General features: G+C 38.7%; 1 protein-coding gene across 1 annotated transcript in view; it reads right to left on the bottom strand.

Moving 5' to 3' along the window:
- Positions 1 to 26,555, bottom strand: part of PHIP (pleckstrin homology domain interacting protein) — a 63,787-nt gene that overhangs the window by 23,011 nt on the left and 14,221 nt on the right. Inside the window, 18 exon segments of the mRNA XM_033143281.1 lie at positions 1,351 to 1,427; positions 2,438 to 2,578; positions 3,689 to 3,812; positions 4,615 to 4,798; positions 5,913 to 6,038; positions 6,340 to 6,565; positions 7,469 to 7,597; positions 11,525 to 11,659; positions 12,249 to 12,402; positions 14,008 to 14,106; positions 15,336 to 15,376; positions 15,467 to 15,567; positions 16,071 to 16,141; positions 19,152 to 19,252; positions 19,692 to 19,913; positions 23,047 to 23,207; positions 23,964 to 24,062; positions 24,148 to 24,298. Of these exon segments, the coding sequence (XP_032999172.1) occupies positions 1,351 to 1,427; positions 2,438 to 2,578; positions 3,689 to 3,812; positions 4,615 to 4,798; positions 5,913 to 6,038; positions 6,340 to 6,565; positions 7,469 to 7,597; positions 11,525 to 11,659; positions 12,249 to 12,402; positions 14,008 to 14,106; positions 15,336 to 15,376; positions 15,467 to 15,567; positions 16,071 to 16,141; positions 19,152 to 19,252; positions 19,692 to 19,913; positions 23,047 to 23,207; positions 23,964 to 24,062; positions 24,148 to 24,298 (2,342 nt within the window).

Here is a 26,555-nt window from a genome sequence, read left to right on the forward strand (position 1 = left end):
TTTCCGCAAGACGAAGCGTCTTGCGGAACGAATTAATTTCATCTTGCGAGGCACCACTGTAATTGTCCAACTGAATGCCTCAAAAAATAGGACCATGAAGTACTGTTTTTAAATCACTGTTACACTGCCTCTTCTGTTATGTATTTAAATGATTTCTTAAATTTTGTGCATTAGCTCAACAATGCTTTGCCTTTATCTAGCGACCCAAATATACATGTGAAACCCGAAAAATTAGAATATCGTGGAAAGGTTCATTTCTTTCAGTAATTCAACTTAAAAGGTGAAACTAATATATGAGATAGACTCATGACATGCAAAGCGAGATACATCAAGCCTTTATTTGTTATAATTGTGGTGATTATGGTGCGCAGCTGATGAGAACCCCAAATTAACAATTTCAACTTTGGGGTTTTCATCAGCTGTACGCCATAATCATCACAATTATAACGAACAAAGGCTTGACATATCTCGCTTTGCATGTCATGAGTCTATTTCATATATTGTTGTTGTTCAGTCGTTCAGTCGTGTCCGACTCTTCGTGACCCCATGGACCAGAGCACGCCAGGCACACCTATCCTTCACTGCCTCCCGCAGTTTGGCCAAACTCATGTTAGTAGCTTCGAGAATACTGTCCAACCATCTCATCCTTTGGCGTCCCCTTCTCCTTGTGCCCTCCATCTTTCCCAACATCAGGGTCTTTTCCAGGGAGTCTTCTCTATTTCATATATTAAACTCCAGTAACTAATGAAAACAATTGCTTACATAAATGGACTTTTCCACAATATTCTAATTTTTCGAGTTTCACCTCTATAGACTTTGCAAAAATATCAATACAGAATATTTTTTACAAATTTCCAGTTCCTTCGTTTACTTAACTAAAGTTACCCTCTAGACCAATATATATTTATGCATGTTTCTTCAATGTCTAAAACTATTCAAACTAGAGGAAATCCATTCTCAAAGTTCAACTTTTGCTTTAGCTTAGACAAGAAAATCTTATAGACTATAGCTGGGACCTAGAAATACTTGAACTAGATATGCAAGGGATATAGGACTGCTACCCTAGAGCATCTCACTACCTTGAGAGTGCTTAAAAGGGGAGGACGAAAATCCCCTGTACATGTACAGCACCTTGGATCCCAGCCTATTTTCTTTTCTTCCTTCTCTCTTGCTTTTCTTTTTCCTTTTTTGCATTCCATAACTGTTTGTTAATCCATCTTTTCTTAATCTCATTGTTTTTATTTTTTCCCTTCTTAAATTTCTTTCTTTCCTTTATGCTATATAGAGAGAGAGTGATTGCGCACACACGCATTTAGCAGCCTTTATGGACCTTTATATTCAGTCTCTTACCTAGAACTGCCATCACTGTGCCATGCTTTCCTCTCATCTTCAGATGTTCCGCCATTTGCAACAACTACTTCTCCCTCCTAAGAGCAAGGGAATATAATGTTTGTTTATAGCTAGTAATACATAATACATATACATATATATTAAAAATCCAATAATGTTTCTTCTAAGAAATATTAGTTGGGTTGGGTCTAGACTTGCCCCCAGTGAGCAAAGGGCTCCTTCTGTTCACAAAGGCAAAATCAGCTTCCAGCAGAGGTCCCTTTGATGTAGATCCCTCTCCAATTTTCATCTACTGCTCGTTGCACTCCCCCACCCACATGCTGTTTCCTGGAAGAGCGGCCTGGCTGCCTGGCATGATGAACAGGAGCCCTCCACACTGCAGCACTGCCTTGCTAAAGCAAGTACCTATATACTCGAGTATAAGTCGACCCAAATATAAGCCGAGGCACCTAATTTCCCTACAAAAATGTGGGAAAGCTTATTGACTCAAGTATAAGCCGGTTCACCTTTGCCACTGTGGTAGAGGAGGAACGAGCAGCCCAAAGCAGCCCTTTGGGCTGCTCCTTCCTCTTCCTCCTTTGCTGCTGTGGAGCTCACCCCGTCGCAGGGTTTCGAACCGCCATTCTTCTGATCGGCAAGCCCTAGGGCTCTGTGGTTTAACCCACAGCGCAATGTTCCCTTGTGTTATACAGAGAAGGCTGGGATCCTGTCCTGTTTAAGCAGGAGCCAGGGAAAGTGAGCACCTGTGGGGTTTTAATACTTCCTTAACTGATAGGCTTTCTGCCTTCTGGGGTCTAAAGTTTGCATTTATGTGAGCAGTTCAGGAATGGAACAAGCTTCCTGGGGAGAGTAAAGAACCGCCATTCTTGTACGCTTCTTAAGGAATGGTTGACTTGAGTATAAGCCGAGGGCAGCTTTTAAAGCACAAAATGTGTGCTGAAAAACTAGGCTTATACTCAAGTATATACGGTATGTCAATTTTGATGCATGCAACTTAAATGTCACACAAAAATGTTGACCCACCACCAACATAAACCTGAATGAATGCTACTGTCACCGTCCCATAAAATATAATTCCGTGTCTTACTTCTGAGGAACTGCTTCCTTTTTCCGCATCTTCATTTGGCCTGGCAGTTTCTTCCAATGCAAATCTAGTACGGTAGTTATGCTGGTTGGCCTGTTGCTTTTTTGAATCACCAACATCTAATAGATGATCATGAGAATGATTCTAGGAAGACACAAAATGGCCATTACAAGAAGATACACAAGAAGTCACTGTTCCCAAAATATTTATGTTGAACGATCTTAACATGTAGATTGAATTTTTGAACAGATTTAACTTTATATGGTTTTTATGATATAGAAGATCGGGATGAAGCAACTGCAACATTTTATCTAAGTATACAAAAGTAGGGTTCTGCTTGTAGCAACTGATCCAGCTCACATACAGCTACAACGGCCTAGGGGATGCTGAATTTTTCAACTTTCAAATTCAAAAACTGAAGGGTACTAAAAAGTGGTAACACGACTTGCGAATTCAAAAATATTTTGGTTAAATTAATATAATTTAATTTTGCTTGGTAAGTAAAATGTGTGTAAAATTGCACAGAAATCAGTAAAAATAATTTCCAAATACTTGCAGTTATATTATATATTAATATTATTTAGCATTCACATTTAGCTTACATTTTCAGAAAGTAAAATTAAAATTACAGTGGTACCTCTGGATGCGAACAGGATCCATTTTGGAGCCCCGTTTGCATCATGAGCAGCGCGTATCCTGAAGCACCGCGACTGCACATGCGGGCGACACAATTTGGGGTTTCTGCGCATGCAATGATGTCATTTTGAGCGCATGCGCATGCGCGAACTGCCGAACCCAGAAGTAACCTGTTCTGGTACTTCTGGGTTCGGCGCGTTCGTAACCCATGCCAAACGCAACCTGCAGCGGACGTATCCAGAGGTATGACTGTATTTGGTTTTCCAAAAGCAGTTTATGTGCTTCTTCATCAAAAAAATAACAGCAGGTTTGAATTCCTCACACCCAAAAGCATATTTTAAAGACCCCCTCCTTACAGAAGAAATTTGCAAATAAATAAATAAATCACCCCCTAAAAAGCCATGCCCTACTATCCCATATACCTTCAGCTTTCCGTAAGATCTGCCTTGCTATGTCTGAAATCCTGTTCTACCTCATATCAGACTTCTATCTCAATTATATTTGAGTCTACTCAGCAATAATGCCTACTGATTGCAATGAGGCTTACTTGCAAGTAATTCTTTTTAGGGCTGCACCCTTCATGAGGGACTGCATTAGAGACAATGGTTCACTGCTTACCTTAGGTAAAGATGGTATTTTATTCTCTCTAGGAACATGAGCGATAATGTGTTTTCTTTTCTCTTCTGACCTGTATAACTTGATTTCTTCTTCTCCCTTTGCTGTTCTCCATTCCTCCTGCCTACTACAAAAGAGAAATTTAGATACTAATGTGCACGTATTTTACAGTATAATTCTACATACGGTAAATTACAAGGTCCATGCCAATTCCTGAAGAGGCCATGTGCCCACACACTTCAATATGTTCCATGTTTGACAGTGCAGGACTCCAAAGTAGTTATGCCAACATAAATCAACTCCTTCTGCAGTTTTAAAACAGCATACCAAATTTTTTGATCCCCTCAAAAGGTGAAAAAGATGATAGATCTGTACACACAATTATTCATATTTACAAAACTGAACAGTTTTGTAATGAACATTTTAGAGTTCTAAAATGTTAAGTCCAAGGAATGCACACCCACTTCTGACTCACAGAATTAACCCATATTTTAAAATTAACCCATATTTTAAAAACAAGTGATTTTTCCCTGTGTCATAAAGATGAACTTTTAACAGTACCATAGAATATGTCTTTCTGCTACACTGAATAGATACTGTAAAAGATAAAGAATGATTAATTCAAGGCTAGATGTTCAGGACCCTAATGGTGCAGATTCTCCGGAAACCAACATCGTGATAGTTTTTTTGTTTTAAAGGTGACCACTAAGAGCAAGTGAAAGAGGAGATTCTGTATCTGCAGCCATTCCTCCCATAATAAATTTGGGAACACTACTTGTTATATGGATTTAAAGAAAAGCAAAAGCATTCTGTGAAGACTAATACCAGTGTGGGGCTTTTAAATGGAATATGTACAAATAACTTCCAAAGTTAATTGTAAGCCTAGCTATTCAAACTTAGCAACTTGATACCAAGATACTTGTATTTACCTAGCTACTCCTGTTGATAGCTCTGGCACCACAACCCTTCGACTCCATGCTACTAGGTCTCTCTCAGTAGCTATCTCACTTCTTGGTGCATTGCTATGCATCTGCCGCACTCCTTCAATTTGTCCACTGCGTCTTAACCCCACATTTGGTGGTGAATGTACCTCAGAGGTAGAGTTTACAGAGCCTTTGAAATGAAAAACAATATTTTCAGAGACAGTTCTGAGGGAATCTGATACATAAAATTAATGGCTTAGAACCTAATTCCTGTGAACAAACTCAGTCACAGCATGTTACTGCTGGCAGAAAGGGGGATATCACAATTTCCCCATCTCCCCACAGTCTGGCTCAAAAGTTGGCTCCAGAGAGTTAGGGAACCCCCCAGAACAGTGTGAAAAGTGGCACTGAAAGCTGCAGAGAATCAGGAAAAATCACCTTCCCAGCTCCAAGAGCCTTTGCTGAAACTGAACCCCTTCCACAGACAGAATATTTGTTCTGTTCACAGAAATACAACTCAGGCTCCCAAGCAAGATAATTACAGGTAGATTAAAACTACAATTTCTAAATATAGTTAGGTAGCTTGGCAATCTGAATTAACCACCCTTATAAAGCACTACTGTAAATCCACTATATTCAACTAATTACGGCTGTAAACTGTAAAATACGTGCCACTATTGCCTTCTTCAGGTGTTACAATGATTGAAGTAAACACATGAAGGGAGCCAGCAGAAATTAGCACCCTACTTCTACTGCCCCCTCTAGAGGGTGAAAATCTGAAGCAGGGAACCTCCTGTACTATTCTGTATTACTCTTGTACAAGGAAGCTCCCCACACAATGCAACTTCTGATTTTCCAGGGATCTAAAATGCATGGGGAACTTTCATGAGCAGAAGGCTCCCTGCTGCAAACAGTCACCTTTCGCAAGATGGAGTGTAACCAAAATGGAACACAGCATGAAACTTGAGTGCTCATCCCCACTACCCTCCTCGCAGCTCACTCCACTCCTTATTTTAATGTCTGAAGACAGCTTATGTAACTCCCTTAAGCTTTCCTGCTAGTTTGCAATCTGATGAAGTTCCTTGGTTTAAAAACAAATGCATTTATTTTATTTGTTTGTTTGCTTTTTATTAATTTATTCCACATTACATCACAATGCAAATAAACAAATGCATTTTATTACTGGAAAGTGATGGAATACATTATTATTGTGCTCAATGCCCCCTTTCCACAAATGTGATATATGGAATGGAGGCAAGTCAGATTCTGCTTATTTGGCTATTTAAATAAGAGGTTTTTTTTACCCCTGCCAACTCTGTTAGTGTTGCTAGTTCCAGCGTCTCCTGTTCGCCTTTGATCTTGCTCTTGTTGAAGTCTCTGTATCATGCTGTCCCAAGGGGCTAACTTGCTGACTCAAACCTGATTCAGTCCTATGAAAAGCAGAATTTGAATTAGTTCTTCAGATGAGCCACAGTTTCTCAATAAGTATTAGATGTATTGGAATATTAGCAAGTGATTCCCCTTTGCATTAAAGGTAGTTGGAGGTTATGAATGTGAAATTGCCTCTTTATTAGTGATCATTAAGAGAGCAGAAAATAATGCTGGGTGGGAAATTAACATTATCTCATTGCTTTTCCCATATGCACACCACTCTGTGAATTTATATCCTGTTGAATACTGCATACTCAAATAAAATTTCAAAGGCCCATGCCAAGTTGAAGTTGTTGATACCTGAAGAAGTTACCCCCATCTGGGGAATAAGTTGCTCCTCTCTACAGTTTTCACGTCCTGGAACTAATCTCTGGTATCTTGATGGATGAGGGGTTACCATCACATCGACTAAAAATGGTGGAGGCATGAGGTGTGGTGCTTGTTGTGTCTGTTCATCCAACACAAAGTTGTTGGCATCACGGAATGAGAGGCCGGTATCACTGTGAAAGAACATCTGATCTGCTATCTGAAAATAAATCAAATTTTAAATTATATACAAAACTTGTATTTCATTTTAAGTGTCAACTTCAAAAGAAACATAAAGCACTAGCAGCTACTGAAACACTTGTGTTCTTTAGGTACAAATAGGAAAAGCTTTTTAATAGGAAGTAGGAAAAGCTATGTAAATGCAGGATGCGGGTGGCGCTGTGGGTTAAACCAGAGCCTAGGGCTTGCTTATCAGAAGGTTGGCGGTTTGAATCCCCTCGACAGGGTGAGCTCCCGTTGCTTGGTCCCAGCTCCTGCCTACCTAGCAGTTCGAAAGCACGTCAAAGTGCAAGTAGATAAATAGGTACCGCTCCGGTGGGAAGATAAATGGCATTTCCGTGCGCTGCTCTGGTTCACCAGAAGCAGCTTAGTCATGCTGACCACATGACCCGGAAGCTGTACGCCGGCTCCCTTGGCCAGTAACGCGAGATGAGCGCCGCAACCCCAGAGTTGTACACGACTGGACCTAATGGTCAGGGGTCCCTTTACCTTTACCTATGTAAATGCAGGAGTATGTGGATATAAACCAGAGTCAGTTTGGATGGCCATTATAAGTTGTAGATCAGGGGTCAGCAAACTTCTTCAGCAGGGGCCCTCAGTCCCTGTGGGGGGCTGGACTATTTTTTTTTAATGATGAATTCCTATGCCCACAAATAATCCAGAGATGCATTTTAAATAAAAGCACACATTCTACTCATGTAGAACACCAGGCAGCCCCACAAATAACCCAGAGATGCATTTGCTGATTCCTGCACATCCGCGGCCGGATTTAGAAGGCGATTGGGCCAGATCTGGTCCCCGGGCCTTAGTTTGCCTACCCATGTTATAGATCCTGTACAAAAGCTACAACTGAAACAAATTTAAGCTGTTTTGTGCACGATACCTTGTCATATTTGCTACTGGAGCCAAATCCAAAGATCAGAAGATGACCGTGAGAGTCTGTACAGGCAAAATGCTGGCCATCAGGAGAACACTTGCAGTCAAACACTGCCCCATGTCCTTGTCCTTCAATCTAAAATACAACAACACACAATATCAACAAACTTCTAACCAAAATTGTCATATTATTTTCAAACACATGACAAACCTATTTTTAAAAGGAAATATGCTGTTAGATGAAAATTACATTCAGCGCAGTTTATTTTTTTATATCACTTGTAAGCAAAGTCAGATATACCATTCATTAAACAATACTACATTTCCTGCCTTCTGACATTTTAAGAAAAAATATAAGTTTACTCAAATAAGTTTACCCTGTCTTTCATATAGTTATTCTTAAGGAGGATATACATTTTCCTCCACTATATTTTCAATAAAGACAAAGCTGTAATCCTAATATTCTATTGCTAGGAAGCGAGTCTCATTTGAAGATACTTCTGAGTAAACATGTTTAGGATCAGGCTATTAATGTAACTATCATTAAAAGCTGCAATAAAAATTAGTTTACAACATGGGAACAAAAGTATTTGACAGTTGCCCTTTGGTCTCATCTCATGACTAAGTGCTAAATTAGTTCTTGACCCTTCTTGCAAACCACAATGAATTCTGCATATTTAAAGCACTTGCCCAATTGGTGCCACTGCAATAAGGATATTTGAACTAGTTGCTTTTTACTTTCAACCTGAACACTGTATTTGATTGATTGCAACTCATATAAAGAACTGCAAATATTTTTAAAAAGAATTTACCTGATAATTTTCAGGTTTTCCACTTCCATTAATCCAGAACAAATGGGTTTTTGTTTTTCCCTGAAACCTGTCAACCAAGCACAGGTGACCAATCACCACTCTGAACTTTCATGCCCTATGTACTCTACCAATATTCCCAGTTGCAAAATAATTTTAGTGGCACTTAAGCGCAAAACACTTTCACCTAACCATGGCAACGCAAGCAAGGAAATGGGGTTCCTTTCCACAAATAAGAGCTAGCTGAACCTTGCATTCTCTGAAGAGAATGATAAATAGTCCTATTTCTCATTGAGAAAATAAGGTACAGAGGTTTTCTTGATTAGTGTATACAGCATAGCGGGCCCAGAGATTATGGTGTAACTCCATGCTCTTCAAAATTCTAGATGTGCTTCTCGATCAGCAAACAAGTCATAGTAATAAACATATTACGTGACAGTAAATTCCATTTCATTCAAATAGAATTTACTTCCAAACAACAGGACCAAGGAGTTGGAGAAAACCATTTACTATTCATTTACTATTCTATCCTAAAAGGAGTTAAAGAAGGGGTTGTTGAATAGGATAAGCAACCTTTATTAAAGATAGCTACATAAATTTTGTATCAACTCAAGCTCTCTTATGGCACAATTTTTAGTCTTTGATATCAAAGGGAAAGGTGGTTGGACCCTTTGTATCATGGGAAGGGAGGAAGTTCCATAGCACAAGCTCAAAAATGCATTTGTGCTAACAATGCCTTTGATGCACACAGCCTTGTATCTCACATCAGTTGCTATTCAAACATTCAGTTCTATAAGATAAGTTTGTCTACAAATTCGTTAAACAGAATTAGTTTACTTAGAAAAGTCATCTGACTACCAGTTTAGTTTTTCTTAACACAACATTCATAGCCTGATCCTATACATGTTTACTTGAAAGAAAGTCCTGATTTCAACAGGATTTAATCCCCAATAAGGGCAATCTAATTAATAGTGCAGGCTTAGGGTTGGAAAAGTGGCAGATGCTGAAAAGGTGTGCTGGAAGTACTGAACAGCAGTACAGATGTGAAATACTTAATTTTAAAATTAAGACTAAATTTTCAACAACCTGGATAGCCGTCTGCTACACTTAACAGCAAAATGGTGTGTGCTAACCACAACTACTAACAGAAGCACCCTAAAAGATCATGAGGCAACTCATTGGTTTGCACTGGCTCAGTTTTATCTATTCCTTTTATATAGCACTATCTTCAGCAAGAGACAACAACTGAAAAATGCAAGGGATTTACTGAATGAGCATGAGATGTGGAATAATCACGAGTATCACAAACCTTAATCTCTGCTTGATTTACAGTTTACAAGAACCCATTTGCTCTGAATTAGTAGATAGTATCATACTATCCAAAGAGAGTCTAGGCAAAAAGAATTCAATTATAACATTTCAATAAATCTCAAGTGCTCTTTTAAAGTTGGATTTCACCATAGAGTTTAGAAATGAGCAATATTAGCATGAGAAGAATTCCCCTTAATTGTCATGTTCAAAGCAGCAACTGTATACAAATAATGTTCCTTTTACAAGGGATAAAGGAAGTGGTCCCAATTCCTTCATACAGCAAATTTATAAATAGCTATTGGCAAAGAATAACTGTTCCAGGCAACTGGACCACAGCCACATTCAGATGATGATACTTCTGCTAAATAAATGAAGGTATCAACAACCCCTTTGTCAGTGTACACAGCCCCTTCATGCAAGCCATAATTAAACCAGGAAATACCTAAACAATAATTGCTTCTTGCTTTGTCTGAACTGGGAAACTATGACTCCAGTTTCAGAGAAGCCAGGATTTAAAACCAGTTGTGAATTTGGTTTATGATCCGGTTTGTTCTAAAAGCTGGTAAACCACCATTTCCCAGTTGTGCAGACAGGAAAACTATGTTAGTGTTTGTTTTGCATTCAGGCACAGCAAGAAGGGAAGAGCACGTGAGCATGGCCAAAAGGCTCATTTGTATCTTGGTCCATTGAGCAGGTAATTATCTTGGTGAGCTTCTTTGTTCATCTGGTACAGTCATACTTTGGTTTTCAAACAGCTTAGTTCTCAAACATTTTGGCTCCCAAACGCCACAAACCCAGAAGGGACTGTTCTGGATTGCGAACTATTTTTGGAAGCTAAATGTCCAACAGGGCTTCCGTGGCTTCTGATTGGCTGCAGGAGCTTCCTCTAGCCAATCATAAGCCGTGCTTTGGAAGTCGAACCAACTTCCAGAATGGATTCCATTCAACTTCCAAGGTACAACTGTATGTACCTTCTTGGTATGCCTGAATGCAATGAATGACATGAGACCAACTCATTTCAACATGCTATCTTGTACACTACATTTCCATTTCCAAGATTGGGCAGAGGCCCAGTTTACTTAATGATAACAGGAAAATAAGCTGTGGCTCCCTCCTCTTTGCACTCCTGACTTCCAATATCATAGCAAATGTTTCCTGTTACACCTCAACTCAGAAACGCTGGTTTAATTTCTCCTTAATGATCTAGATATAGCACCATGTCACCAACATCAGTCTGCACAGTTGTGCTGTTACATGTGATCATCACCAGCAATACAGCCCCTAAACCTCTATGAACTCCACCAGGGGATAATGTTCTTCATTCTCTTTCTATAAAAGACATTTAATCGAATCTTTCAAGTCATTTTCAAGGTGTTCCTAAATTACTTAAGTTTGCCCAAACCTGATCCAACTATGGACCAGATTTGGACAGACTAGTGATGGGCTGGCACAACATCATCAAACAATGCTGACTGGGGGGGGGGGGGGAATCTAAACTTTACACAAATGTATTCCTCTAGTGATGAATAGGTGCTCCAGTTGAGATGTAACTGTGATAATGAATAAGGTGGATTACACCATATTCTTGGTTTCAGATTTAACTTGACTAAGCAGCAATTAGTTTTTAAATCACCTATCCAATGTACATACATTAATAAGGCTAGAAAAATGTCAAGTATCAGCATACCAGTGTTCACATTACTAATCTGTCTGTACTATGTATGCATCTATAGTAGTACCGTATTTTTTCGTCTATAAGACGCCCCCATGCATAAGACGCCCCTTATTTTTGGGGACTCTGATTCAAGAAAATGGGGGGGGGAGAGATGGCCCCAGTATATACACAGAAAAATACGGTACATACCACATACTTGATTTCAATTATAAAAGGCAAAATGAGCTTCTATAACATCCTTTTTAATATAAGTAACCAAATTATTTACCATGTTGAAGTAAGATCGGATCTTTACTCCCTTTGTCAAATCCCATACTATGACATTTCCATCATGGCCAGCAGAGAAGAGAACTCGAGGATCGAAAGGGTGACTCTCAAGTACAAATACCTCATCCTCGTGACCCTGATTTTTAAAAAAGAATAGAAAACAAATTAACTCAACTGAACATGTTAAATCCAATTATTTAACATGTAGTAAGTTCCAAGCATTCCCTTAGCCAAATCCCATACAATGACATTGTATTACTTTCCATTACTTTCCATTTCAAAGAATCCTGATTTAGCGTTATGTAAAAAACAGGAATCTTATCAGCAACTAATTTAGTATTATGTGCAAACCAGCCCAGTAGGTTCTATAATACAGGTGATACTCAAAAAATTAGAATATTGTGGAAAAGTTCATTTATTTCAGGAATTCAACTTAAAAGGTGAAACTAACATATGACATAGACTCATGACATGCAAAGCGAGAGATGTCAAGCCTTTATTTGTCATAATTGTGATGATTGTGGCGTACAGCTGATGAAAACCCCTAATTTTTTGAGTATCACCTTATTTCCAACACTTCCACCCTCCAAAAATTTATTCTCCTATCTTGCATGATCAATATTTTAAACTATCTGAAACATTTTTTTTAAAAATGTAACAGAAGAATTTCAGTAGGAAGGCACGACAATCCTATAGAAAGAGGAATGTTACTTTATTTTCCTTACCATAAGGACATGAATAAGTTGCCCAGTAAAAGAGTTCCAGACTTTCAAAGTCATGTTATTAACTGCAGTAATAACAGAGTTGTCATGACGGTCCCAAGCCACCATTGTAACTTTCAGTTTTGTGATTTTGTCTTCTACTCCTTGTAAAGTTTGTCTACAATTAATGAACAAAATAGCATATAAAAACATTAATCAAAAACTGTCAAAAGAGTTTCAGGAGTGTAAAGATTATTTTTAGAGATTTGGTCAACTTGAAAGTTGTCATGATACTTTCACTCAGGCACTAGGTAATAGATCCAAAGAGACTGCACAATAAAGTTGAACATTAAAAAAACACAGGTGACTAGAAATTATCCTGAGAACTAGCATTCCAATGATCATATATGCAAAAAATCCAACATTCTACTAACTTATCCAACACTTCAATCTCCCAGGACATTCTATATAAGATCTTAAAGTAGCTGTCTTATTGCAAAAGAATTTTAGAAATACACTTGAAAGAGAAGTTGCTGAGTTACAACTCATTGCCAAACTAAAAACTATGGAGATACCTGGTCTGAACAGAGATATTGGATTCATGTCCCATTATACATGCTAAAGCTAATTTTGGTCATATATCCCTTTAAGAATCCCTTCCCCTTCCCTGTGGAACCAATTGCTATCATTAACAGTCATCAACAGTTAAAAGGTTGTAGCGACCTCTGCTTCAGAGTATCTGAAGAAGTGTGTATACACATGAAAAGAAAGCTTATACTTAGTTGGTCTTTAAGGTGCTACTGGAATTATTTTAAAATTTTTTTAAAAGATTCTTTTAAAGACTGTCTTAAGACAAAAAGACTTTATTTTCTTAAGGGAGTTCTTTTTGGATCATCTTTTAATAATTTTTTTTAATCTTTCATTTTGTTATTTATTATCCAACAATATTCATTCTTCATTCCTTTTACATTCTTAGTTGAATCAGAACATTTGTCAACAATCCCTACCACTGTGGTATGGATGGAGCCCTCACTTATTTCTAAGTGGCAGCAGTGCACATCACTTGTCCTTTCTCCCCTGCCCTTCCTTTCCTGTTTTGTTTCCAACTGACTCCTAAATATTTCATGCCTCAGCTACTCCTAACCACATACTTAACTGACAGCTGCACAGTCTACCTGATTCTGGGTTTTTTAGACTCTATCTCCTCCCTCTCTACAGGTTCAGCTGCCATCTGTATTCTGGAATTTCATTATTCTTGTCAGCCCTAGGGTTTTATGTTTGCTTGCTTTCCTTTTTACAAACCTCTGCACTTCTATATACTTAGAAAGCATGTAGAAGCCACTTTTTTCAGCTGGGCCGATTTCAATACCAAACTAATGTTACGCATTCAACCACCCAAAAACAGTCTAAGAGAGAATACTAACTTCAAATGAAAAAGTGTTAGGTACCAGAGGAGTGCAATTTGTAAGGCAAGATTCAACTAAGTGGACCTACTAGCAGAAGTGTGCTCAATGACTTATGCTAGCACAGAAGGGCTTGCACATCAATCTCTGACTTTTGTCTTCTTCATCAGAGGGAAAATGGGCAAATTTAGCAGGAGATCAAATACTTTTTTTTCCCTCACTGCATGCAAGGATGAAAATAGCTCATTCCTTCTAAATGGGGATGAGAGGATTGAGCCTGGGAATTTCTGCACACAAAACATCTGCATAACGCTGGGTACCCCTGAACCCATTACTACAGTAGATGATACTTAAACATAAATAAGATCAAAATGGCTTACCCTGCAGGACGAGTAGCCATATCTAACAAAATACTCTTCCACTCCCTTCTCTTGAACATCCAGATGCGTGCTGTGCCATCACGACTTCCACTGACAAATCTAACAAAGAGAAAAATGCCTTTTATTTTCTTTCACAAGCAAAACATTTTTTGCAATGCTTTCTCTACAGATTTCACAAAAGATCATATTGCAATCAAGTAATACTTTTAAGTGCACTAGTCTATTTATGGTTTCTTGAATTCTTGACTAACAGCTTTAGATGGAATCTGCAGGACATAAACAAAGCGCTGTGTAATGAAAACAATACCACAATCCTATACATGCCTACTCAGAAGTAGACCAATGCTCAGTAAAGTCCAATGGATTTACTGGGACTTACTCCCAGGGAAATGTGCTTAGGATTGCAGCCCAACTTTTATTAACCAACAACCTGAGCCCAATGCCAAAGCTTCCAACCTATATAATCTGAAGCAGGGAAAGCCAATGCTGGTGCCCTCTAGACACTGTTGGACTACAGCGGCCATTGGATTCAGGCAGCACAGGTAATGGTCAGGCACTGAGCAAAAAAGGCACTAAGGAGAAAGAATTGCTGGATAACGCAGCTGGAAGAGAGGAAGCAAATAGAGGCAGAACACAAGCCTGCAGAACACAAGGTCAGGATTATGCAAAAGAGCTTTTAAAAAAAACCTCACATGGAGATGGAGCAAATATTTTTAAAGCATTTTTCCCTCCCCAGTATATATTTCTTTTGGTGTGATTGGTGGGCTACTTAAAAATGAGGCTGCAGTCTAAATTAAATTTTAAATTGTATTTTAATCTGTATTTTAATGAATTGTTTTATGTTTTTGTTGTGATTTTGTTGGTGTTAGCCGCCCTGATTCTGGTTTGGCAGGGAAGGGCAGGGTATAAATTAAAAAAAATTATTTATTTATTATTTTATCATCTAAGGGCTGCTGCACCTGCTCACTTTGTTTGCCACACCCACCTATCTACCCTCAATCACCCTGCCAAAACCATCTCCTCCTGTTACTCCTTATCAAAACCATTCTCCCCATGCTCACCAGCACACACACCCTTTCGGCTTGCCAAATCCTTAGGCCATGGGTGGGAAATGATTTTGGTTCCATAGGGGTCAGATTTGACAGGCATCCCTTATGATATACACCAGGCATCCCCAAACTCAGCCCTCCAGATGTTTTGGGACTACAACTGCCATCATCCCTAGCTAACAGGACCAGTGGTCAGGGATGATGGGAACTGTAGTCTCAAAACATCGGGAGGGATGAGTTTGGGGGTACCTGATATACACAAATGGTTATGTTGCTTACCGATTACTAGTGTTAGAAAACTGAATGCTGTCCACTTTGTCCTGTGTGAACAAGAAAAAAATTAACATCATGACTACCAGATGCCAAAGCACTTCAAACAAATAGCTAAGCAATTTTGAGGAGGTATTTACAGTATGAAACTCCAACTCTGATATCTTCTCTGGCTGACCTGATCCAAAGTAATAAACCCTAATGATGTGATCTGTACTTCCAGTGGCCAGAAACATTCCACCTAAAGAAAACAAAAAGTATCATCATCATCAATCATCATCATATTCTAGTTTTCAATTTGAAAATCTTCCATCTCACTTCCCAATCTCTGCTCCAGTGTACTGACCATTATGGACATGGCCAAAAAAAATCTTAACACCAAAACAATAGTACTTTCACTCAAGCACTATCCAAATCTAAATTGAGATTCAATGTTTCTAGACACAATTATTAGATACTTCACCTGAGCACATATTTTAGCAATTAAGCTTTCAAAGGCAGAAGAGGATAAAGGTACAGAATATCATTTATGTATCATTTAAGAACGTTGCTACTTAATGGGGAATCACAAGTCTTTCTCAGACACTGCTCTCCTTACAAGATTCAACAAATCCCTTGCTTACTGTTTACAATTCAGACATCTAGAACTCAGCATCAGGATGCTACTTAGCAAATTCTACTGCTACATTTTTAAAAGTTATGAATATGTCACTAAAACGGGGTTTGAGGGGAGGAGCACTTTACCGGCACTAAAAGAAGAGCAGATCATTTGGACTCCAGGTCTTGGACGCTCTGTAAACTTTGTTGGTCTTGGACTGCAAGGTTAAAACACACAGTTAAAAGAATCTCAGAACAGAATCTCAGACAGCAACTGAATTAGACAGTAGCTCATAAATAAAGGCATTAATCTAAATGAGAAGGAAGACTTAACTAAAATAGAGTTCATCCTACTCTCTTAGGCTACTATATATTCTGCCACTGGAAGCTCAGGATGCCTCAGTGGCTAGTACCTGCAAATGGTTCAACAGCTACAACCATTCTTAGACCGGGAAAGTCAAGCCCCAACCAAGTTAAAAGGATTGGTAATTTCAAGACTCAATGTGGGGTTTCCCATGTTCTTGATCCAGAAGCTGCAGCTAAAGCAGAACACTGCAGCAGGAATGAGACCTGTCAGCATATAGCACCTGTGTTCAGAGAGCTGCACCAGTTGCCAATTTGCTACCAGGCCAAGTTCAAGGTGTTCCTGCTAGTATATAAAGCCCTTAACAACTTGGGGCCAGTTTACCTGCAAGATCTCCTTACTCCATATACACCTACTCAGCAGCTTCAATTTGCAAAACTGGCATAGTTACAGGTGTCATATAGTATCCACTTTGGAACTCCTTGGCTATTGGTATCAGGCATGCACCTTCACTGTACTCTTTGTACAAAACATTTTTGTTTAGATAAGTCTACCCAGATACTGAGAATGCTGGTGCATATTTTAATCTGTTTTTAGTTTATTAGTGATCTCTGAGAAATAGGTTGCAATCAGCAACCAACTCCATGCAATGTTATTATGGGGGGCAGGGGTGGGGGAATTTGGGGGAAAAAATGATGGCATGGTTTTTTTCCTTGCAGTACTTCACCAACTGCTTGTTATAAATCAGAGTCTCATTCATTTCATAATTGCAAAAATCACCATGCTGTGCATCAGAATCCAAGATTTCATAAAATTATTATTATTATTATGCTTTATAATGCTGTAAGAAACTGGGGGGTTTTCTTATACTAAATCTAGACACAAGCCCTAGGCCTGGACAAAATGTAGGAAATCTTCTTTAATTATAGTCCCTGGACAATATTGTAGGATTCAAATTAGGATAATGAAGCAAACTCCATTGTAACAGAAAAGCAAAGTACAACCTTACCAAAGACAGGTTTTTATAACAATATAAGTTTTAGTTCCTTTTACAGGGATCTGAACAGTACTTCTTAGTAATAAAATAAAGGCAGTGATGCATTAGAAACCACACCTGTGTTGGGTATTGTCAGTATTTTCCAGAGCCATGCCTTTTTATTTCTTTTTGAAAGGACTACAAAGTCATTTCATAAACTGTCTACTCTTTGCCTAGAGCAATTTCAAACTTTCCCCTGCACTACAGGTACATTGGTGTTTGTTGCAATAAATATGGAAGAAGTGACAGGGAGACAAGTCTCCAAACACACAGTGGGTACATGCCCTAGAGCTACAGCCACATTGTGAATCCTAGGTATCTATCCCAGGTACATTCTCCAAATATTTCAATACACAAATCAAGAATCCCATCCTTTCTTATGCTCTAATATAGGAGAAAGGCAATCAAGGGTTACTAACATAAATCAGTGGCCTACTGAAGTCAGTTTCATTAAGAGTATTTTCTGTATAAGAACACATACTATAGTGGTTAAAAAAGTATTGATTTGTAATTAAATAGATCTGTCATACAGCATAGAAGCACTATCTAAAAACTATACCCGTGCTACCAACCTACATTTTGCTCTATGAAAATGTAGACACTTATATTGAGGGTGGAGAACTGGATCTGGTCAAAGGGCTAGATTTTTCCTCCCTCATGGCCCAATTTGACAGGTGTCTAAGGCTGCCCATCTATTAATCATCCAATGTCATAATAACGTCCAGTAGAGTCATTGATTTACCAAAGAGGTTACATTAGTAGCCTTAACATGGATGTTTACATTCAGCTCAGGCATTTTGAAACATTTTTATAATAAAAAAGATACTGTAACTGAAATTAGTAAAATAGTAAACAGAGTGTTTAAATGCTGCATCATCATTCCAGAAGTAGTAACGGAAGGAGACTTTTGAACCCTAGCACTGAAGATTCGTGGTTTAGGCAGCAATTGTACACATACTTGACTAGAAGTTTAATTAAACTCAATGGGACTTGAATAAGAATAAACTGTAAGTCTATAATCCTAAGAACATCAACCAAGAAGCATGCCTCACTGAAAACAATGTAACTTGCTTATAAATGAACAGGCATAGGATTTTTCTGTTATGCTATTATGAATCCTCTGCTACTTTTTCCTGATATATGGAAAGCAATATAAATTATAATATTAGCACAACACACACAGAAACAACGTAGGGCAGAATTCTATGGAGCCTTCTCTACTTCTCCTGTCCCCTCCAACCCCCAAGGCACACACAAAATCACCTCTGGAGAGTTGTGGGGGGGGGGAGGGCAGAGAGAGAAAATGAGAAATGCTCACCAGCGCAGGATAGTTTGAGTATATTGCACCAATCCTGGCCTGACTTCAATGGCTGCCAATTAGTTTCTGGGCACAAGTCAAAGTGCTGGTTTTGACCTACACAGCCTTAAATGGCTCATGACCTCAATACCTTAAGGATCACCTCTTCCAACGTGAACCGACCCAGACGCTGCAATCATCATCTGAAGCCCTTCTTTGTGAGTCTCCTCCACAAGAGGTCTGAAGGCTGACAACACAAGAATGGACTTTTTCTCCAGTGGCTTCCTGTTTGTGGAATGTTCTCCCTAGGGAAGCTCCCCTGGTGCCTTCTTTGGCACCAGGCAAAAAACCTCCTTCTGCTAGGCCTTTGGCTATTTAAACAATCTATGGTCTTTTAAACTGTGAGGGGGTATGGTTTTGTTTGTTGTATCATGTATGTTTGTGCTTTCATTCTGTAAACCGCCCTAAGATCCTCAGGTGAAGGGCAGTATATAAATTTAAACAACAACAACAATAAAAGCCCATAACTTCCAAAACCCATCAATTATCAACTGCACAGTGTGCTTAATACCATACAAGAGAGAAACTAACTTTATTTTAAGTGTACCAGCATCCCATAACCAAAAGCAAATAGTGCCATCTGCCCCAGTTGAAGACAGGTATCGCTTTGAGCCGCTGCATAGTGGTGAAAACTGCAAAACAAATAAAGCTATTTATAATTCTTGATTTTTAGCAAACAGTGAAAACAAGTGATCCAAATGATTCAGTATAAAGTGAAATTTCTATCATAATTACCACTTCTATAAAAAGTTACTTAATCAGCCACATGCATAAGTCTATCAGAAAGCTCTTCACTGCAGGCAGAAGAACACACACACACAGTCACAAATAATATTCCTTCTCCCCTGCCATTGTCTTTGTTCAAAACAGTTAAAACCTATACTGTTTCAAACAGGAATGCAAAATAATCCACTTAACAATTCACACATAAACATTTGTCTAGGCATTTGATATCTGACTGAGCAGTCCAAGGCCCTGCCTTGTTTAAAGTCAAATGTCATAGATATCCACAAGTGAGAAGATAACATTAATAATGCTCAAATCATGCCATAGAAGGAAGCAAACTGTTACCTGTAGTGATGTTATGGATGCACTATGGCCTTGCAAAACAGCCAAAGGGGCACATGTTCGGAGACACCACACTCTGATCATTTTGTCACAGCTCCCTGCAGCAATCATGGTATTCTCATAATTAACAGCCATGTCCGATATTTCTGCTGCATGTCCTCTTAAAGTAGCAAGCAACCTTCCATCATCTGTCGCCCAGATTTTCACAAGACAATCATCAGAACCCTTAAAACAGATTAACCACAATTACTGCCCAATTGAAGTTTATGACACTTAAGAGCTTAGCTAGTTTATGAGACTCCAATACAGATTTCATATGGATCCTAATACGGACCCTAATATACACTCATTTGGATCTAAGCAACCCCTTCTGCAAGGAAGTTTGCTTCTGATTCCTATTCATTGTACCGAATGTGAACCTCTCCTCCCTGCCCTGCCCAATAGCATCACACACCTTCCTTCGACAGCAGAAATAGACATATATACAGGTATTTCAACAACTGCAAAAGTTACACATGTTAAAAATTAAGAAAGAGCAAAACATTAATGATATGATGGCAAAGCTACAGAACTAATGCAATTAAATCAAATTACAAACACTGCATTAAATGCCAGCATTTCTGTTAAAATAAGCCTTTAGAACTATTTACTGGAAAAACAAAAAAAAAAAAAAAAAAAAAAAAAAAAAAAAACTTGCATTATTTTAAGAAAGATTTGTTATCCCTAGTATCATTTACAAATTCTCAGTGTATGAGTGCTGGCATAGGTAATTCATGGAGAAGAAGGGGGGGGAACAATCCTTTTAGTCTGATTGCCTACTTTTAATTATCACTTTTGCTGAGATCTAAGCATTACAACATTAAGTCTGACAGCAAATTCTCTGAATAAGGGAATGTATGAAAGGAAGTTCAGTGACACCTATATGGGCCCATTGAGAGGGGAGAGTAGACAACATCTTTCCCAGTGACCCCATACATAAACAACTTCCAGCACTGCGCTCTGCTCACTAGAGCAGAAAAAGCAAACAGGAAGCAACTTCAATTGCCACCGCAACCATCACCAATTATCATGAACACCAGAACAAAAGGGCTCAAGCCCATCTAAGCCTTCCCCCAAACCTCCAAACATTGGGGGGGGGGGGAGAAATAGAGAGAGAAATACAAAGCACATATAGCCATGACTGTGTCTTGGGGCAGGGGGAGTTGAACCCATAGTTTAATGTTACTAATACAAATATTGCCACCACTAGACTTTTAACCTTTTCCAGCAATCTTGCATTTTATGTTGCCATGCAGGTAGAAAATGCTGCAATCTTCCGCTAGGATTGTGAAGTTGCTATATTAGACCTAGAAGTGGTATCAATGTTCCAATGTTTTATCCAAACACTCTGCACGGCACCTACAACAAGAGCTGCATTAAGAGTTCCTTCCTCCCAATCCAATTGTGTTTTTCAATCAAGTTGTTGGGATCCTGCACCCTCTGCTGGTTCATATAAGGCACTGCACAGTTACAAGCAATTCAGTTAAGGCCTGCGGGGCAAAGAGTGGAAGATAAAGGGGCAGGAGACAGTATTAGCTGCTTTTGTGGGGAGCGGGGAAGACACAGAGCTGTCAATTGGGGAGTGAAAGGAGAAATGGCAGAGATCAACGTTCTAGTTGCATCTACAGCCAGGATAGCTGAAGCTGTTCCAAGAGACAATCTGACTGCTCCTGATGAACAAGTACAATGGGTGAGGAAGTCAGCGGAAATTTCACTGCAGTCATTGCTCAGACAGCCCACTTGGTTTTGACCACTAAGATATGCTTTACAGAAGAGGTGGCCTTAGGTGCTTCCCTTCCCAAGAGTTGAGCAGCAGGAAGGCAAGCAGCAAGTCTGAGGAGAAAGGCATAGGAATAGTACGCTCTCTCTCTTCTTTTTTACATAAAAAAAATGATAGACAGCAGCAACAGTGGAGAAGAGGCAAAGACCAAAATGGCAGGAAAAATAGAATAATACAAGGAAAAAAACACATTTCTCTGAGCTTGAGAAATAAACACAATGGAAGAGAGGAAACTGGATTGTTCTGAGTCAAGAAATGAAATAAAGACTCAGCTGATGGGGAAATCTTCAGCAAAGCTATGGTACGTGGTTTCCTGCCTTCCAAACAGCAGGAGGGTACATAACTCACTTGGATACCTACTACATCCAACTGAAATGGGAATTATTCCATGTTATCCTGCAGTCACTCCCAATCAACCTTTAATCTTTCCTATCCAGAACAACAGAAGGTACACAGGTGGAGAAAAGCACAGAAAGTCCATCATTATCACCTTCACTAACCCCCAGGCTGATCCTAGGTGATAAAGAGGAAAGTGAAATAACAAAGCTATGATACTTTGGCGTGGCAAGATGACACGCCAAATGTTCCTCTCCTAGTCAGAAGTATGAACTGCACTGCAGTGAGATCTTTCACACAAACAGAACAATGATACCATTTCTCACCTAAATTAACTGCTAAAACCAGAAGAAGAAGAAGAAGAAGAAGAAGAAGAAGAAGAAGAAGAAGAAGAAGAAAAGAAATTTATCCATTTATACTCCCGCCCATCTGGCTGTTTCCTCAGCCACCCTAGGCGGCTTCCAAAAAAAGATTAAAAATACATTAAAACGTCAGACATTAAAAACTTCCCTAAACAAGGCTGCCTTCAGATGTCTTCTAAATGTCAGATAGTTGTTTATTTCTTTGACATCCGATGAGAGGGCGTTCCACAGGGTGGGCACCACTACCGAGAAGGCCCTCTGCCTGGTTCCCTGTAGCTTTGCTTCTCGCAGTGAGGGAACTGCCAGAAGGCCCTCGGCGCCCTACCTTTTATCCACTCAGAAAAGGAAGGGGGGGAAGCAACCAAGGACACATGTGACAGAAGAAATAAACATCATAGAAAACAAGCAGAAACAGACCACTGAGTTAAGTTCTCTCAGTTAAGTTCATTATGAATTTCCTGCCTCCAGCAGGAAGTTCCTGCTTCCAAAATGTCCCTCTGCTTATATCCAGGTAAAATATTGTTTTTCGCAACTATTTCCAAAAAAAGTAGGTCTTATTGTCAAAAGAGACTATGAGGCTGGCCTGTAACCACACAGAAGTATTACATTCGTCCGAAATAGGACTGCTGACACCAGCACCTCAAAGAGACTCCACAGAACCCTCGCCCCTTCAAGAGCACCATAAGAGAGAGAAATGGAGAAATTTTGTGTTTAACGAAATGAATTAACCTTTGCCATAACCTACCTGCTTTGCATCATAGTAATGTGTACAGTACATAATCCTTAAAGATATATTTAAACATTTTCATGACTATGCACGTTTTCATGAATTTGCACTTACAGTGAATATCCGTCTGCCTGTTCGGTCAAATGTTACACAATATACAGAAGACAAATGTCCTAGGATTCGCTTGTGCATTTTCATATGTTGATATACAGCAGTTGGAACAAGTTGTTCAAGTCTGTATTTTCCATTTAGTTTTCTTGAAAAGAGAGTTTCAGCTATTTAAAAAAAAAAGCATTTTGTATGTCAGTCAGGTGGCCTTCCAGAAAGAGGCAAATACCATTCCTAAAGCAATACAAAAATGGTTCCTTTTTGGATAGTAAAAAGTTGACCACCAGTGATCCCCCAATTCTTTCACTGTTACTATTCAACAGGAAGACAACAAATGTGGGAAGAAACAGATTATGACTTCCTCTTGACCCTTTTCTAAACTAACTTGCAAACATGTTATCTTCTCCAAGCTCCCAAGTACCTTCTTGCACAGAAACTACCAACTACAAGAAAGGGAAGCAATTTGGACTTGCTACCTAGACTGATGGGCAAAAAAAAAGAAGAGTGTAAAGAGACAGCATGCATGCAGAAATAATCAGAAAATGATCATAACTTATCTAATATGGAATGTAATATTCCTAATGCTGTAGGCACAGGATTAGATGTTCATTAGATGTACACTATAATCCAATGTCTGGCAGGTTTCACAGTCAGTGCTGAAGTCTCCCAGACACTGGGATGTGGGTGGTGGTTACAAACACATGCAAAGGCATCTAATCAGCTATTTTGAATACATAGATGCCTTCCTAAAGCCTGAAATCAGATGTCATACCAGGATTTATAAGCACTAGGACTAACATACAGAAAAATTCTAAGTGGTAGAAGTAACACACACCACAGCAACAAATATCCAACAAACCTTACTGACATAAATCAAACTGCTGCACTAGCAGTGTTACACACTTATTTAGTAAGACTCTTACCTATACTAGGTGGACTGCCATAGTTTACTGGTGACTCTGGAGGCCTTCCACAGTGCAATGCAGCAAGAGCAGATCCCTTCCACACCACATGCTTGCAGCCTATTTGATTATATAAAATAAAACTTAAACAAAGAAACATAACAAAATAAGTGTTCAAGTCATTTGGGGGGTGGGGGAACCATACTTTTACTTGTGCGAAGCAAAGACTGTCTTCCAGCTCCTAATAATGTTTGGACTCCTGGAACACTCTGTGGAATTTCTTGCTCTAGAAGTGGTCCTAGTCGATGGCATATCTGAAGCAGGTGATCAGGTGCCAAGTGTCTATAGTATTTTACCTGTTAAGAAGAAATGAGGAGTTAAATATCCAATATTCTTCTGTTAATTTAGAAAACTATTGGGGGGTGATGTTTTGAAAAGAGGACGGTATTTGACAACTGAAATGCTTCTATGATTTCTAGAATACACAGCAGTGAAAGTATTTAAAAAAGGACTCACATGCACACACAAAGAAAATCTAGACTGCTTTTTTCCCTAACCTCATATTTAAAATATTTATGAATTTGAAAACAAAATTATTTGAATCACTACAGTAATAGTATTGAATAGGCAGTATCATAATGAGTTGATTTGAAAACAAGGTGACATATTTTAGTAATAGTATTTAGCATTAACATTAAAGTGTTTTGATAGTTAAAACACTGCACATACATAGGCCTGATTAATTTAATATGAATGAGTGTGCTAGTGCACACTGAAGTTCCCTTGACCACCTCCCTTACTCTGGCTGCCTCACAGTCTGGTTTGTAATGCTGTCTGAACCCAGGCTTGTGGTCTGTTTCTCTACAAACTAGGAGCAGTTACCAAAGTCAGTTCTACCAAACCAGGGATTTGTCTGATTTGGTTTGTTTCTTGTCAAATCTTAACCCATGGGTTTGTTGCTAACTTGCAGATCATGACTTATTAAGGAGAAACAAACCAAGATCCTTGGGTCTGGACATAATGGAAAGCCAAGGCTTCCTGGGTTGTTTACTGCACCAGAGGAGAAACAAAGCAGGAGTGATCGCACAGTGTGCACTAGCACACTGTTTATTTATAGTATACCACAATAAGCCAGAAACCCTGGCTTACCATTACATGCAAATGCAGCCAAATTTGGATCTGCAAAGACAGAACTGTGTACACTTTATATCTCAGCAGGGAAACTTTTCGCACCGTATTTCCCCTCTCAGTATGAACCCCATCATGCAATTCATGCACTTCTTGTTCAAATACTCAAACAGTATCAATTGTGATGATACTCTTTTTAACAACGGGTTTTCCCAGATGACTGGTTTATTATATATTAAAAGAATAATTTTTTCTAATTTGTGTGCACATCTGCATGTCTTTTCTCTCAATAGCACTTAAGTTACAAGGTTATTATATTCAGAATGCAAGGAAATGCAGTACTCCTCCCCAGATAAAAATGTCCATTATTATGTTAATTGCCACATGAAAATGTCATTATCCAAGTTCATCAATCTACAGGAGACAATTTATGACGTAATCAATGACAAGCAACCCAGCTTTCTCCCTTCTCACTGAAGTAGTTGCACAAAATATAATCTTTTTTTAAAAAAACTAATTTTTGTTTTTTAAGGGTCCTCCCACCCACCCACCCTGCCTTTGTAGATGGGTGTGGTGGTGTTTTTCTCACTGCACTTTTTGTCAATTGCTGCAGAATGACACATCCAACAGACTATTTTTTTATAAAAGAAAAAGGTTGCACACCTCCCCCTTTCAAACTTATATAGTACACAGGAAAATATTTTGCTGTACTCACCAAAGTGAATAGATAAAAACCAATTAGGGCATGATTTGAATTCACACAAACTGCTGGATTTAAATGACATCACTAACTTTTTAGTAAGAAATTAAATTAAATTTACAACATGCTCTGGCCACACTTCGCACAACAATCAATCAAAACCAAAGTTCTAGAAGTGAAAAATTACTTCTATTTGCTTTTATCACTACCAGTATAGTTCTAGAGAAAATTCAAAAGGTTTCTCCCTTTTCTTTTAATTCAATTTTTCTATCATATATAAATGCCTTTATGGTTGTGAATGAGGCTTGTCAGTCAACATGCAAGCAAAATTTTAGCAGCACGAAAGTAAGGAGAAACAAAAATGTATTTTATTTTATTGCTCTAGAGCCTTACTTTAGTATTAACAAGCAAGAAAAAGGAAAGTAGTAACTAATATTATAATTATTATATTTATATTCCGTTTTTCACCCAGACTTAAGCGACCCACAAATTAAAATACTGATAAAATACGAAACATTAAAAACATATTTAAGGTAATCATTAAAAAGTAAATGCAAATTGAACTAAAACTATAAAAAGTAGTTACTGTTCTTAAAATTTTCCAATACCATATATTTTACAATGAAATGTGGAAAACAGTGACCAAAATAAGGGGTTAAAGCATCACCCCTGTAAGGAAGAGCTACAGTGTTTTAGTTTGGGAGGTTTAAGAAGTGAGGTGTGACAGTTGCATAAACTTATGCAGTGTAGAAAAAGCTGATAGAGATATGATTTTGTCCTCTCTC

The sequence above is a fragment of the Lacerta agilis genome, chromosome 3 (assembly GCF_009819535.1).
Source record: "Lacerta agilis isolate rLacAgi1 chromosome 3, rLacAgi1.pri, whole genome shotgun sequence".
In the NCBI taxonomy this organism is placed as follows: domain Eukaryota; kingdom Metazoa; phylum Chordata; class Lepidosauria; order Squamata; family Lacertidae; genus Lacerta; species Lacerta agilis.